This window comes from Aspergillus brunneoviolaceus (assembly GCF_003184695.1).
Source record: "Aspergillus brunneoviolaceus CBS 621.78 unplaced genomic scaffold BO95scaffold_29, whole genome shotgun sequence".
In the NCBI taxonomy this organism is placed as follows: domain Eukaryota; kingdom Fungi; phylum Ascomycota; class Eurotiomycetes; order Eurotiales; family Aspergillaceae; genus Aspergillus; species Aspergillus brunneoviolaceus.
In genome coordinates this window covers 328,683-344,574 of record NW_020290759.1, presented here as the reverse complement: position 1 = coordinate 344,574, position 15,892 = coordinate 328,683, and the positions used below count along the sequence as shown (strand labels likewise).

At 50.8% G+C, this 15,892-nt stretch overlaps 3 protein-coding genes across 3 annotated transcripts; 2 read left to right on the top strand and 1 right to left on the bottom strand.

The window, feature by feature from the left end:
- Positions 1–74: 74 nt before the first annotated feature.
- Positions 75–9,427, top strand: atmA (DNA-binding protein kinase TEL1). Its single transcript, XM_025584242.1, has 9 exons — positions 75–240; positions 302–344; positions 427–1,752; positions 1,810–2,150; positions 2,203–6,670; positions 6,731–7,121; positions 7,187–8,248; positions 8,301–9,264; positions 9,333–9,427. Exons 1-9 carry the CDS (start codon positions 162–164, stop codon positions 9,350–9,352), a joined length of 8,694 nt encoding a protein of 2,897 aa, XP_025442907.1. The 5' UTR covers positions 75–161; the 3' UTR covers positions 9,353–9,427.
- A 300-nt stretch (positions 9,428–9,727) lies between these two features.
- Positions 9,728–11,643, top strand: BO95DRAFT_442259 (gluconeogenesis factor YvcK family protein). The gene is made up of 2 exons (XM_025586385.1): positions 9,728–10,214; positions 10,285–11,643. The coding sequence occupies exons 1-2, from the start codon at positions 10,013–10,015 to the stop codon at positions 11,592–11,594; spliced, it is 1,512 nt and encodes a 503-aa protein (XP_025442906.1). The 5' UTR covers positions 9,728–10,012; the 3' UTR covers positions 11,595–11,643.
- A 528-nt stretch (positions 11,644–12,171) lies between these two features.
- On the bottom strand, positions 12,172–15,781 carry BO95DRAFT_412451 (DNA-directed DNA polymerase gamma MIP1; the record flags this gene model as incomplete). Its single annotated transcript, XM_025584241.1, has 2 exons — positions 15,505–15,781; positions 12,172–15,449 (listed from the first exon to the last, which is right to left on the bottom strand). The coding sequence occupies exons 1-2, from the start codon at positions 15,680–15,682 to the stop codon at positions 12,172–12,174; spliced, it is 3,456 nt and encodes a 1,151-aa protein (XP_025442905.1). The 5' UTR covers positions 15,683–15,781.
- Between the last annotated feature and the right edge of the window lie 111 nt (positions 15,782–15,892).

Below are 15,892 nucleotides of genomic sequence, written 5' to 3'. Positions count from 1 at the left end.
GCTGTTGTACTGTACCTCTATCTAATCGCCCGCCGCACGAGGACCAACAACAATTTCAGATTCACATGCGGTGTCATCGAACCATACCAGTGCAGGCACTCCCGTAGACTGTGGGATGAAGGTGGTCGCACTGCTCTGGGAGACCTCAGGTCCTCGTCATTATGGGAGAAATTACCCTCGAAGGAGCCATTGCGCTTCTGGCATCTGATAAGCTCAAGGCACGGTCAGATGGTCTAGCCGGTTGGTCACCTTTGATTACCTTGGCAGCACTTTTAATGGCAAAAGCTCTAACACTGAATAGATCTCAAACATATACTACAGCAAAACAGAAAAAGTTCTAAGTTGTACGTCAAAGTCCCATGCTGAAATGTATGTTCCATTTTTGGGAATCTTTGTGGATTGACACATACGTGTGTAACCTTATAGAAACACACTCAATGACAAAGCCTGCCACAAGCTGTTTGAGTCCTTATTTCGATATGTCTCAGTGGAAAAGTCCCTGTATACACGCGCAAGCTCGAAAGGGGCCTCTGCCTCGCGTCTAGCATCATGTGCATCCGTCCTTCGCACGGCCATTGATGTTTTCTTGCCTAATTTACGGACGAAGTCGGTCCGCGCGATAGTTGACCACGTCACGGAGACTGTATCAACTCCCGGAGCTCCTCTTGCAGAGATCCTCGGTGTGGACTACATCAAATGCTTGACTACTCTATTGAGCTTTCCTCCCCACCTTGAACACCTTGCCGGCAATGAATGGGACAAACTTCTAGAGTTTTGCCTACAAATTCTAGGGTCGCACGAGACTGACCGTCAAGAAAGTGCGCAAACCCATCGCTTGTCTACCTTAGACAGTTTTGTTGCCTCGGCCAATGGTGCCTCAACACCGTCCAGAGTGTCCTTCAGGGAAAATTCTAGACCCGACACAAGTGCAGTTACAGAAGCTGTTTTATGTATTAAGCTTCTTATTGGGTGTCCAACAGCTCCGATCCTTGAGTCAGCCGAGGAGATCCTTCAAGAGCTAACCAAGCTTCTGAGCTCGTCAAGCTTGGCTGGGAATGGCTACCAAGCCGCCTTTGATTGCATCAATAGAGTCATGATGAAGGTATTGCCTGAACAGTCAGATCTTGCTCGGACATCATTGCTCAACCTTATCCCGGTGATCAGGCGACTGTGGCCCACTAAGATTCTAGGCTTGAAGGATGAATTGATTGTGACTTCTATGCTATGTATAATTACTCTGATTGACGCAGCTCACAGAGAGCCGTCCGGATCTCTAATTCACACGATCGAAGATATGTTGGTTACTCTGCAGACAGAGTACACAAAACGGCCAGAGAAGGATATGTTGCAGTTGGACGAGCTATCCTTCCACCGTTTCACTTCGACTGAACGGCACGAATACTTCACTTGGCCTCGTCTCGACGCCCCAAGATCCGAGCATAATTGGACTATATTGTGGGTTACAGCCAAGCTGATTGAGCTATTAGAGGACATCGCTGTGCGGCTTTCTACTCCTTCTGAAGTTAAATCTTCGACGAAGAAGCGTCGCCTGACCTCGATGTTCGACGATATTATTCGACAATCCACAACTGCCTCAAATGCAAGCAGAGTCTGCGCCTTACAATTACTACCTTTTCTCCACAATTGCTACCGGAGCATTGATTCGAAAACTATGTTGCTTGAACGATTACTTCCTAGTATGCTTGACGATAACAGTGCCATTTCTATATGGACGATGGTTGCCATTGCAAGGTTCGTCAGGCATGCCGAGTACTAGAGGTAGGAAGTGACTGACGCACTAGATTGTAGTATCGCAAGCAGTCCAAATGCAGGCTCATTATCCTTGAGATCGTATTGGGAACAGGCTTGGGAACTTGCGTCTCGGGCTTCAACCTCCCAAGCAACATCCAGAGCAGCTTGCAACGTCATGCACAACATTCTTCACTTTGACCTTCTAGACTACTCTGTGGTCATCCAGTCAATCAATTCGATGCTTTCTCCTAGCAACCTGAATGGACCGTCTTCTCTGTCCGATTCATCTCTAGCACTCTGGGCTACAATCATTCGTAAGACAGCGCAGATCAACCCGGGATTAGTCACGGAAGCTTCAAGTAAGATATCGTCTTGGCTTCGCGAATCGTGGACAATAGGTTTGTCTCGGGACCATTCAAAGCTATCGCTCAATTCACTGATTTTGAACAGGGACGGTGACAGATCGTATGCATATAGCACAAGTGGCATCATTCGCTCGCCCTCTGGATATTATCAATGTGCTTCTTGCTTGTACAAACAGACGTCTTTCTTTGCCAAGAAGTCAACCTGGAGGATTTAACAGTACTGTTGCCAAAGGCTGGCAGTACTTCGTCAGCAACAAGCAGCTGTTGAATTATCTGTTTGACCTCGAAAATGTGCTAGACAGCGCGGATATATGGATTGTCCAGGATCCATTGCCGATGAAATCATATTCTCGGCCTGACCCAAATGATTGCATTATCCTTGACTTGTTGCATACAAAATCCGAGAGTCTCTTGCAGGCCTGGCAGTCACTTTCAAATGAGAAGTCACATCATATAACAACGGATACAGTGCAGATAATTGTGTCCTTCTGTGTCGCTGTTACCCTGTACACGGAATGTCTACCAGAGCAAGTGGGAGAGCGAACGGCCTCTTTGCACAAAAATAGTCAGCTACTGTGGGAAAGTCTATGCTCATTCATGAAAACCCGAGAATCAGTATTTGTGAACGCTTGTCTAGCAATCCTGTCGCCATACCTGACACCGGAGAATTTACTCTCTGCTCCCAAGTCAGTTGTGTCGAATGCTCTGTGCGGCTTGTTAGGTCCCCTGGCGGAAATCCTAGAAGAATCCCGACAACGACAGAGAGAAATATTGAGTTCTCGCGGTGAAGAACCCATGGATTTGGACGATCCAATGCTAACTGACTATGACCAGTTGGCAGAGGTCACAGGCATACTGAACAATAACCGAGAAGCACTTCCCTTGCTCCAAGATGGTGCCACATTTCAACGCTGTCTTACTGTTCAAGTGTCTTGCTTCCAGAAGATATATGTCTACTTGGCCTCTCCTGATCAGCTGTCCAGCGAGGAGGACATTGTTAGGTATTTGACTAGTCTTGACGAGATTGACATTTTGTCTGCTCGGGATTTCCTCCCCTATGTCTATCAGGCCAGTGCTAGCCTAAGCCGCGAATCGTTGCTAAACATACTCGAGGATCTCGCTGAGAAGTGCCTCCAGTCCTACGGATTAGAACGTTGCGAAAACTCTCACCTTGTTTGTCTCCGTATGATGCAAAGCTTTGTCAAATCATGGACTGGGCAAGAGAAAGACCACTTCTCTGATTCGGCGACTGACATATACACATGGTTTGTGGATATACTTCTTGCAAAAAAAAGAGCTTCTCCCTCAGTTCTCATTGCGATGACGGAGCTTCTGGGAGAGATTCTTGTCCACAATTCTGCCTATACAAGCGGCCCAGCAAGCCCCTCTCCCCGTACCTGTCTCTTCACCATACTCCGGCAAGGAGACGCTGCCGTGAAGTTCAGGGCTGGCGAATTGATCCCTCAACTTTTCGGCAATTTCCCTCTCACCAACCACGATGCCATATTCAGTGATGTGTTGAGCAGCCTGCCTCGAGACCCGGACTGGATTGAAGGGATCGCTCTTCGACTTCTCATTTTGGCTCGACTTGCATCTGTGTGGCACACACTACTCCGCAGGAGTATCTATCACATGTTCGAAACTCCTGCTCATGTTCCACTCTCACTACGGTATGCCGAGAAGTGCATGAAAGAGGTTGCAGACATACTTGGGCTCAAAGATGCTAAAGAGCTCTTTCGCCTTTTTTGCTCCCAAATTATCTACACATGGACAGAAGGCCAGTCCTTAACCTCATTACCTTATAGTGTCTTCGGATATGCCAGCACCAAAGATATGTTGCTTGATGTGCAAGATGAGGCTGTCGGTCAGGTCATGATGCGTTGGAATGAGCATGAGGCGGAAGAGCTTGCGGCTTGTACTGGCTTACCGTTCGTTGAACTTGTAGCCGTGTCTTTCTATCAAGCAGAGGCTTACAGCATTGCTCGCGATATCAGTATTCCTCCTAGCCAAGGAAGTCAGCCAAAGGGCGTGGAGAACCAACTGAAGAGGATGCTGGGTGCAGACAGATTCATATCATTGGTTGAAAGGCAGTTTCCTCAAATTATAGCAACCTTTTTTAAAACACTTGATCAATACGACCAAGTCGAAAGAGCGCTTCAAAGGCAGAGCAACTTTCGCGAGGCCCATGATATTCTGAGATCTATCACTGGTAAGAGCTGCTCAAGCACCGTGTTACCTGCAAACCAGCAGCCGTCGTTCAGGGCTCGTTATCTCATCGATGAGCTTGATTTCATTTGCAAGCGTAGTGGATACGAGCTAGCAACCATCTGGACACCTGCTCTAGCAACCTTTACTTGTCGCGCACTGTTGGAATTCATCCACCCAGCCCTTGGCTCCCTTCACGCTTGCTCTGTCATTCGAAAAGTCAGGATCCTCATCAGTGTTGCCGGCCCTGTCATGCTGCGGGATTATCCGTTTGAAATGATCATCCACGCACTTCGGCCTTATCTGGTTGATCTATTCTGCGCAGAAGATGCACTCGGAATCTTTTGGTACATGCTGGACGCAGGAAAGGGCTATCTGAGCGAGTGTCCCGGTCTTATGGCCGGAATAGCGGTTACAACTTTGCTCTCGTTGAGAAGATTCGTTGCATCACCACCGACAGAACCGACACAAGAGGATCTCCTGCGACGGGTAATGGCTAAAGTGGAAGAATTTCTTGAGTGGTTCGAAGCAGCTCTGGACTCTTACGAGTCCTCCGCTATGAGTGCCGAGAAGTCTGAACTATTCAGGCTATTGGTGAGGTCATGCTCAGGAGCGACTACAAGCGAAAGAGGAGCACAAAGCGAAGCTGAGCATAATTTGTTACTGCATGTCCTTGGCGACCAAAGTTCTCGGAATAGTCTTCTCAGCAGACCTGTCTCAGATCATGTTGTATCGTTGTTGTGCGCCGAGAATGAGCTTCCGCGAGACCATAATCCCCATCTTGATCAGACAGAAAGTGATGAGGTGGCAATTGCAAGCGCTGTAACGGTTTGTCAGACGCTGGAAAGGTTCAATTGCCGGGATGAATACAAGATTTGGGCTGCTAAAGTGATTGGAAAAGCGTTTGCCGCCACAGGCAGTATCAGCGATTCTCTATCTAGAGAACAGGAACCCACCTTGTTCGAAACACTGCAGCCCCGCGCAATCCTGGACTCAAATCACCGCTCAAGAATCAGTATCCTGACACAGCTTTGTAATATGCTGCAAAATAGCAGTCATGCCGAGGTGGGCCTTGTCGAACGTACGATGCAATCGATCGTCAGCAACCTAAGCAACTTCCCTGAGCTTGGCGATTGCCGCAACGCTATATCCCCTTCCCTTCTCAGCGCCTTGACATGGGACCCCTACCACTGTCCCAGTATCCCTACGCGGTTATCGAAAGCCGGCACAGGCCACGGGTTCGGATGGGACCCCAGCGTCTCTGCAAATGACTTTGCGAAAGATGTCGGGCTCTTCTTGTCTAAAGCTGCTTCCGAAGACCCGGTTATTGGACCATTATGCACTCTTCTGAACGTCATGCCATACCTAGCAGTGCAGATTCTGCCACAGATTCTTCATGAGGTTCTGCTGGCAGACCTGCATGGCGACGTGGACATTCGTTACACGATCTCCGAGATTTTCAAGAAGGTGTTACGGCAGGTCAACGATAGCACCATACCTCACGCGCGGCTCGTCATAAACTGCATTCTCTATCTCCGAAACCAGCCAAGGCCAGATGAGTCGACCATTGTGGAGCGCGATGAATGGCTCGATATTAACTTTGCCGAGGCGTCCTCAGCAGCCAGTCGATGCTTCTTGCCGAAGACGGGACTTCTTTTTCTTGAGATTTACACTTCGCGAATGAGTTCCACATCTCGTCGTTCATCGCTTGCCAAGTACGAGGCTCCTCCAGACGTCCTGCACGCCATATATCAGGAAATAGACGATCCAGATATCTTCTATGGCATTCAGCAGGACTCGTCTCTAGCAGCTGTTATGAAAAAGCTCGAACACGAAAGCTCTGGCCTCAAGAACTTATTGTTCCAGAGCGCACGATATGACAGTGAGATACAGATGAGTGAAACAGCGAATGTCCACAGTGTCCTGAAGGCACTTCATTCGACGAATCTTCAGGGTATTGCAAACTCCGTTTTTGTGGCTTCCGGAAACTCGAAGGACACTTCATTGTCTCTCGATAGCATGCTTCAGACAGCTACCAGTCTGCGACAGTGGGATATTCCTATTTCGCCTTTGCATGCATCCCCGTCTGGGGCAGTCTTTCGGACCTTTCAGAGTCTCAGCACGTCGAGAACCCTAGCTGATATCTCCAATTCCGTCAATGAGTGCCTGCTGAGCAGCTTGGAATTGTTGAACAGCAGCAGTCGGTCAGTAGGCGACTTGAGAACTGCTATGAGGGTCTTGGGGATCATGACAGAAATCAGTGACGTTCTAAGTGCAAAATCGACGGATGAGATCAACGAGGAGTGGCAGAAGATAGCATCCAGAAACTCTTGGTTGAAAAGAACCAGGTGAGTATCAGAACACCTCTCTTTCACGTGCATACAAACTTGTTTACTGAGCAAAAATAGTGCGGACGAGGTTGTGGAGATCTTGATCTGTCATGAGGCGCTTTTCTCTACGATCAGGCAAAAGGACATCCTCAAGTCTGCAATCAACCTCCAAGACTCAGACGCGCTGTTACTGGAAATCAAGGTTCTTCGCCAGTCGCTTGAGGTTGCGCAGAGCCACGATATCTCTCAAGCTTCGCTAAAGATTGCGTTTTGTCTTCAGAAGCTTGCATCCCAGAGCGCGCTGCTGGGAATAGATACTGAAGGAGCGGCAAAGTTCGATCTAGCCAATGTCCTATGGGATCAGGGCGAAATGGCTGCATCCATCAGAATGCTGCGACAACTCAAGGATCGAAACGATCTACACAAGCAAGCAGTCCCCATGAGCCGTGCTGAACTTCTCGTGACTTTAGTAAGTTGAACCCAAATTCTTGTCGCTTTCATCTGTAACGTCAAGGCCGGTGCTGACTTTCTCAGGGTCACCGCACTGCAGAAGCGCGATTGGAGAAGCCAGAAACTATCATACAGGACTACATGTCGGTAGCAGTCAAGGAACTTAAACACCGCTCACGGGGAGAAGATGCTGGTCGAGTCTATCACGGGTTTGCAATGTTTTGTGACCAGCAATTACAGAACCCTGACGGGTTGGAGGATTTCAGGCGTGTCGAACAACTTCGCAACCGCAAAGAACAAGAAGTTATCGCGTTGGAAGAAATGTTGACAGCGGCCTCAGGCAGAGAGAAAGAAGCGCTCAAGTTTCACCGGGCGAAGACCAAGCAATGGTTTGATCTCGATGATCGCGAGTACCAACGTCTCTTGCGCAGTCGGGAAGCTTTCCTTCAGCAGTGTCTCGAGAATTACCTGCTGTGCTTGAGAGAGAGCGAATCGTACAATAACGATGCTCTGCGTTTCTGCGCGTTGTGGCTTGACAAATCCGATAGTCCGATTGCGAACATGGCTGTGTCGAAATACCTTCACCAAGTCCCTAGCCGCAAATTTGCCTCTCTGATGAATCAGTTGACGTCCCGCCTTCTAGATATTTCCGATGAGTTTCAAAAGATGCTCTTTGCATTGATATATCGCATTTGCGTCGAACATCCATTCCATGGTATGTATCAAATTTTTGCAAGCAGCAAATCGAAGGGCGGCAAGGATGAATTAGCCCTATCTCGCTACAGGGCAGCCAACAAGCTGGTCGACGGCCTCAAAAACGACAAACGCATGGGAACGACGTGGGTGAACGTGCATAATGCAAACATTAGCTACGTGCGGTTTGCAATCGACAAACCAGACGATAAGTTAAAGAGTGGTGCCAAGGTCCCGTTGAAAAAATTGTCCACTGGCCAACGTCTCGAACGAGATGCATCTGAATTAAAACTTCCACCCCCAACGATGAGAATTGAGATCCGCCTTGACTGCGACTATAGCGATGTACCAAGGCTTCAGGGCTACCAGCCCGATTTCACCATCGCTTCCGGTGTCAGTGCCCCGAAGATTGTCACGGCGATTGCTAGCAACGGGCGACGATACAAGCAACTGGTAAGCTTTAGTATTGGACTGGTCTTCTTCGCCATGCTGACATTTATCCAAGTTCAAAGGAGGAAATGATGACCTGCGGCAGGATGCTATCATGGAACAGGTTTTCGAGCAAGTCAGCAGCCTCCTCAAAGATCACCAAGCCACTCGGCAACGAAACCTGGGAATCCGGACCTATAAGGTGCTGCCTCTCACATCCAACGCTGGAATAATTGAGTTTGTTCCCCATACAATCCCGCTTCACGACTATTTGATGCCGGCACATCAGAAATACTTCCCCAAGGACATGAAACCGAACGTATGCCGTAAACATATCAGCGATGTTCAAACACGGTCATTCGAGCAGAGAGTACGCACCTTCCGCCAAGTGACGGAGCATTTCCACCCTGTGATGCGATTCTTCTTCATGGAGAAGTTCAACAACCCGGACGACTGGTTCAGCAAGAGGCTGGCATACACCCGGAGCACTGCGGCGATCTCGATTCTAGGTCATGTGCTGGGCCTGGGCGACCGACACGGCCATAACATTCTACTGGACGAGCGAACTGGTGAGGTCGTTCATATCGATCTAGGCGTTGCGTTTGAACAAGGCCGAGTCCTCCCAGTCCCCGAAGTTGTTCCCTTTCGCCTTACACGCGACCTGGTTGATGGGATGGGCATCAGCAAGACCGAAGGGGTTTTTAGGCGCTGTTGCGAGTTTACACTTGATGCCCTGCGGCAGGAGTCGTACAGCATTATGACGATTCTGGATGTGCTTCGATACGATCCGCTCTACAGCTGGACAGTGTCACCGCTGCGGCTGAAGAAAATGCAAGACGCGCAGGATGCGGCTGATGAAGATGGGCCTCCGGTCATCACGGGCAATATGGATCAGCGTTCTGCCAACGAGCCGAGTGAAGCAGACCGTGCACTCACCGTAGTAGCCAAGAAGCTGGGCAAGACATTGAGCGTGACGGCCACTGTGAATGAACTTATCCAGCAGGCTACCGATGAAAAGAATCTCGCTGTACTATACTGTGGTAAGTCTGGCAAAAGTCCTCATTACACTTGTGGACATACGCTGACAGGTCCCCCTCCTGCACTCTAGGTTGGGCCGCTTATGCTTGAGTCAATTGGTATTCTGATCTGATTCTGATGAATCGTTATAAAACGAGCCACAATATGTTAAATATATTTCATGACTTTCACGATTCTAAGTAGAAAAATGATTTGTTAGTTGATATCGCGCTGTTTGTATAGCTTGAGCCCATCATATTATATATCTGACATCGTTCAAACAATGTAAAACAGTCACCTTATCATAGTCATAATCAGCCATCAAGACCCTTAAAAATAATAAAAAGGCCAGTCAAAGATTGATGCGGTCGAGGAGTTGTTGTCGTCAACTTGTGTTGAACCGTGGTTGCCTCGGCTTTGTTTATCGCCGTGCCTGCCGGATTCTTGTTTTTGGATTTCATCCTCCCTGCATTCATTCCATCGCCACCTCACCGGCTATTCAGACAATGTCTCTGAATACACCAGCGACTTACAAGCTTCAAGTTGCACGGTCTCTTGCATGAACAGTCCGAATATTCAGTCAGCGCACGGATCTCTTGGCAGTTGTAACTACCAACCCAGCCCAGCATCGAATAGTGATTGCTGTACTAATCATGCTTTCGTGGCTTCTTCGGAAGGAATCATAATGTCGATTTGAACACGGTTTCAGATCACATACACAATAGCTGAAAGCCACTTGCTCCACGCCATCAAATAATAAATCTTGCGCTCATGGCGACGCCCACGGTGCCCAACCGGGGCTTGGTGGTGTTTTCTGGAGGAAGTGCCGCCAACAATCTAGTTGATGTCTTCAACTCGGTGCGCGAGACCAAGGATTGTCCGCTGAGCTATATTATCCCCATCAGCGACAACGGTGGCTCTTCTTCCGAGCTGATTCGGATCTTTGGTGGCCCTGGAATCGGCGATGTACGCAGTCAGTTCAAGCCCTCTTCACCTCCCCTGCCTTTCGGCGTGACCTTTTTTCCCTAACCATCGAAAAACAGGTAGATTAGTCCGTCTGATCCCAGAATCGCCGCCTCACTCAGAGCGCGCGGCGATCAAAACCCTCTTCAACCACCGCCTTCCAGCGGACGCAGTGCAGGCCCACGCCGAATGGCACTCGATCGTGGACGGCACCTCCGAGATCTGGAAGCTGATCACGCCGGCCAAAAAGGAGCTGATCCGCTCGTTCTTCAACCTCCTGAACCTGGAGATCCTCAAGCGCGCGCGACCCCCGTCCTCCACCTTCGACTTCACCTCCGCCAGCGTCGGCAACCTGTTCCTGACGGGCGCGCGCCTGTTCAGCGGCAGCTTTGAAAGCGCCATCTACCTGCTGGGCAGCATCTGCGGAGTGCCCTCGGACCTGGTGCGGGTGATCCCGGCGATCAACTCCAACTTCTCGCACCACATCTCCGCGTCGCTGGCGGACGGGACCGTGATCGTGGGCCAGAACAGCATCTCGCATCCCAGCGAGGCGACGGCGCTGCGGCCGGGCTCGCGGCGGCCCAGCCTCCTCCTCGCCGACGGCGGCGAATGCCTGGAGGAGGCGGACGACTCGGGCGCCTTCTCCTACGAGGACGACCACCCGCCGGGCTCGCTGCCCACCCTCCGCAACAAGAACATCTCCTTCAGCAAGTCTGACAACGAGGACCTGCCCTCCCGCATCACCCGCATCTGGTACATCAACCCCTACGGCCAGGAGATCCGGCCCCCGGCCAACCCGCGCGTCATCGAGGCCCTGCGCGACGCCCAGGCCATCGTCTACAGCATCGGCTCCCTGTACACCTCGCTGATCCCCTCGCTCATCCTCCGCGGCGTCGGCCACGCCATCGCCACCGGTCCCGCCCGCCACAAGATCCTCATCCTGAACGGCTCCCTCGACCGCGAGACCGGACCCCCCGCCGCCCCCTTCTCGGCCGCCGACTTCGTCGAAGCCATCACCCGCGCCGGCGAGGAGAGCCGCGGCCGCGCCGTGTTGGACGCAACCCAACAACCGCTGAGTGACCAGCCCCTGCCGTACACCGCCTACGTCACCCATGTCCTGCACCTGGAAGGGCCCGGCACCCCTGCGGTGGACAAGTACCGTCTCGCCGCCATGGGCATCGAGACCCTCCGGCTCTACGGGCGCAAGATCACCAGCCCCGGCGGCCCCGACGGGGAGGAGGTCGCCGTGGGGATGAAGTACGACGCGACCGCCTTGATCCAGGCCCTGGAGGTGGTTCTCGGAAGGAAAGGCGACGCCATGCTGCGCGGAGGGGAGAATAATGGGCTGAGTAGGAGGAATACCCTAGACCCCGGGAGGAAGAAGGCGTGAGAGATGGAATGTCTTTGCATCGTATTACCGTTATCGTACAAGAGTAGAGCTTAGCTCCTCAAAGATCATTGCTCCTAAATAATCTCATTCATCTAATCATGTTAAGCTTTACATGCAATCTTATCAAAGACCAAGAACGTAGACATCAGCACGAGTTCCTTCTACTCATATAATCTTGCACAGAAAAAAGATCTTTCTGATTTTGAATTTTTGATTTTTATTCAGATACTTCACATCAAAATTGCACCGCCCCCAATTAAAACACCGATGTAAGTCCAGCGGATATATGTCGTCCACATTTGGAAGCAGGCAAAAGGAGAAGAAAAAAACGTCCCGCCAGAATGCAACATCACCTTTTGACGCCCTTCCCAATGCTTTTTTTGCAATACAAAAGATTTTTCCAGCACACATAATACATGTCAGAAGAAGAGAGTGAGAGAGATCGGATGGGACATGAGGTTGAGGTGGTAGCTTGGGAGTCAGTCTGTCGATCAACAAGAAGACAAGCTTTATTATATATACAGGAGAAGGACCCAAAAGGGTTGAGGAAGGGTTGAGGAGTCAAGAAGAGCCATGATCACGCGCGGGCGGAATGTCGGGGTTTCCAGTTCTGGCGATTGAAACTGACGTGGGGAGACCTGCTCCCTTGCTGCGAGAAGCCGCTGCCCCGGTAGCCCGGCGTGTAGATGGTCGAGCCGACGTCCATCAGGATGGCCTTTTGGGGCTCCGCTGCTGGAAGTGCGGTGGTGCGGGGGCGGCCGCGGCCCTGGCTGGTGCCGGCGGCGGGGGACTGAGTGGCTGCCGCTGCCGCTGCTGCAGCCATCGCGGTTTTCTCTTTGGTGAGCTCCTTGACGATCTCTCGGAGTTCCGCGTCGTCCTTGGTGATTTGGGCCCGGATGAAGGATGGGTGGTTGGAATCGGGCAGCGCGGACATGACCGTCGGGCGTGGTTTGTAGGCGTACTTCTCGGGGGTCGGGGGGATGCTGGGCTCGATGGAAGGATCCAGCCGCGCTTGCTCGCTCTTGTCCAGGAGTTTGACGATGTCTAAGCTTTCGCCGTGCGGGATCTTGTGCGGATGGGATGGGGTTACGCAGTCCATGTCCACTTCTTTGCGGAGGACGTGGTCGATGTCGACGGCGGAGAAGTAGGCGCAAGATTGGGGGAGGTCGTGGATCCCAACTTGCTCCGAGAACATAGCACGGGTCCAAACGTTCGCCACTTGTAGCGCAAGGGCCGCACGGTATCTATCTTCATCTTTGACGAGATATCGGATTTCATCGTGCACGGTGATCGCTAGTCGAGCAGCGATGTTGAAGCGCCGGATGAGATAGTCCATGGCGACGATCAGCAGATGCAGATAATCAACGCCGGAGGACTGAATGGCCCAGTTGATTCTTGACGTCATGAAGCTGCCCTTGTTGATGAAGCGCCGCATCAATGCCTCCGTGATACCTGCTCCCAGCGTCGGGGTTCTCGGTCTTTCTTGCTCAGCGAACTCCTCCAGCTTGTTGAACACGAATGACTCGGTGCCACCTCTCCAGAACGGAGTATCACTGATAAGGCGCCGGGTCGTCCGAGTGCCCTTGGTCTCTTTGTACAGCTTACTCGCTACCTCCTGTGTTTCCTTCTCGTTCATCGATGGGTTGAACTGTCTCAGCAGAGTAGCCGCGAACTTCACTCCGGCTCCGTAGATACGTCCATAGTTGAAAACCTTGGCGTCGTTGCGAGAAATGCCTAGGATCGAAGCGGTACGCGAGTGCATATCCGTCCCGGCAGCTTTGGAACCTTCCAGCGTCATGAAGCCGATGGCATTTCCACCGTGAATCTGGAACTGAGCATCTCCGATGAGACTCGCAATCCACAACTCTTGTGAGTCCACGTCGGCACCGACAAAAGAATAGCCCGGTGGAGCTTTGATCATGGCCTTCAGCTCAGAGCCAACGCGGTTGCCTTTCGCATTACTTGCAGTAAGCCAGGTATTTTCAACGGCTCTTCGTGTGATAGTACCCATGGGGATAATCTGGGGAAGAATGAAACCTAGACGAGTCTTATCTGTCTTGGTTGGTTTCACATCTCGCACCTGATCTTGGTAAACCACCAATTGACCCGTAATGCGATCACGAGCGCTGATCCAATATGAGCAGGATGCATTCATTTCCAAAGCCTCCTTAGCGAGGGCATACTGGGATGAAAGAGTTCCACGTTCAAAATACTGCATGTAGCCTTTCGCTAAGGGATTCACACATCGTGCTGTGGGCCCGTCTTTATGTGGCAGCTTAAAGTAAGCATGCTTCCGGTCATTTTTGAGCTCGAGGATCTTCTCCTCCGACATGTCACAAATCACCACTGGCTGATTGTCGTACTTCTTGGCATGTTCGCGAGGAACCTTGAAAGTCCATCCGTGCTTGTCAGACCAAGTCAAAGGGTATCCATCCCACGACAGCTTGAGAAGAATCGGGGCAATTCGCGTCCGGACACTGAGGTTGATGTCTGCATCAATCTTGGGGAAAAGATCTTTGTACCACTTAGGCATGCCCGGCTTTTTTTGCCTAGCGGCTGGCCGCGGAGGATCGTTCTTCTTCTTTCCCTTGACCATTTTGATTTCCTGGCCAGACCAGTCCAGCTGCCGTAACCATGGATCATTTGTAAATGTCTCGGGAGAGTCTTTAACTTTTAGAGCTTCATTGCACAGCTCGACCATTTTCTTTTGGACGTCCTCCAGTCGTTGATGGTATGTCGCCTCCGCGTTGACGAGATATTCCTGCCAAGTCTGATTGACGGGCAATATTACCGACGAGAGATGCCTTAGAGCCCCGAAGCTAACGGGGTGCGGACAGACCTTAAGGAAATTCGGGAAGACCTTCTTGTAGACACGATGGGTGATTGCAACATCTGCTGCACAATAGTCGAGTAATTCCTCCAGCTTCTCCACAATCTCCTCCCTGTTAAGCTCGCCAAAGTAGTCTCGTTGTGACTTGTCAATCGTAACATCACAATGAAACTTGGCCACATCTCGAAGCGAGTTCACCGAACTTCTTCCGATCCAGAGTTCCTCCTCCTCTTCGCTGAGCATTTTGTTTTCGAGTAAGGCTGCCAACTCCACAGAGTTGCTCTCATTGGTGATCTTGTCCCGAAGATCTTTATTTTTCTTGTGACGCATCCAGGTTGGTCTCTGCTGTGAACACATCCCGTTGACTGCAACGTGTAGAGACATTGTATCGAGGAAGAAATTGCGAGTCTGGCCCATGTCGTATTCTTCAAGCACGCGAGCTCTATCATAGCCGATGTTATGTCCCACAATGATACGTGACTTTGATGGGTCTCCGAGAGGTACCAGTTGAATCTCATTCTCCGTCTCGCCCAGCAGCCAAGGCGAAATCCACGCATACCAAGCCGTAGGACTAACTGCGCACGCCATGACCGCAAAAGAATGTACTTTGTACAGTACTTCGGTGTCGAAGGTCAGAATCGATTCGTTGGGTGCATCCACGGCTTCCCAGGAGCCGTCGGAATTATACTTCGTCCATCCGCTGCGGTTCACCCATTTGCGTGGCTTTTCTGGCGAGTTGACAGTGATATATTCCTTCGCAAGCGATAGGTACGGTTCTGAGCAGTCCATTCCTAGCTTGAAAAAGTGTTCATCTAGCGATTGTCCTTGGAGGGTTGGCATATCGAAGGCAACGGGCTCGGTGGCATCCTGGGACTTTCCGAGCAAATCATGCCTGGATAGATGTTCTTTTGCTAAGGCGACAAGGTTTGGGTCGGGAGGATCTGATCTCGTGGGGAATACTTGAGAATATACATGGTCGCTCAGCTGTTGAACTCCAATCTCGTTAAACCTAGCCAGAGCAGGGACTGCGCCATTAGTACTTAATTTCTGACACATTTATAGATCCGAGCTATGAGTTACCGGAAAGTGAGCCCTGATCCGCGCTCTTCCTACCAGACTCATTGGTGGTGGATTGAGTAGCGAGGTATCTTGATATTTGTACTGTCCCTTTGCGAGGGATGCGAGACGAACGCAATCTCTGCGAAAAAAAGATAGCTGCATCCCTGCGACAGGGAGCGCAGGGGATACTCCAGAGCATGATGTCAAGCGGATAAAGTAATATAGATCAGTCCATGGTATGACGATTTGAGATGTCGCAGCCGATGCTGCGCAATGAAGAGTGCGACCGAGCTTTGGGGATTGGAATCTTTTGGCTCACAAGGAGGGCCGGGCGATCGTCTTTTCTTTCCTATTGGGCTATTTCGGCGTCATGATGAGAAATACTGGAATATCGATGTTCCGTAACTTC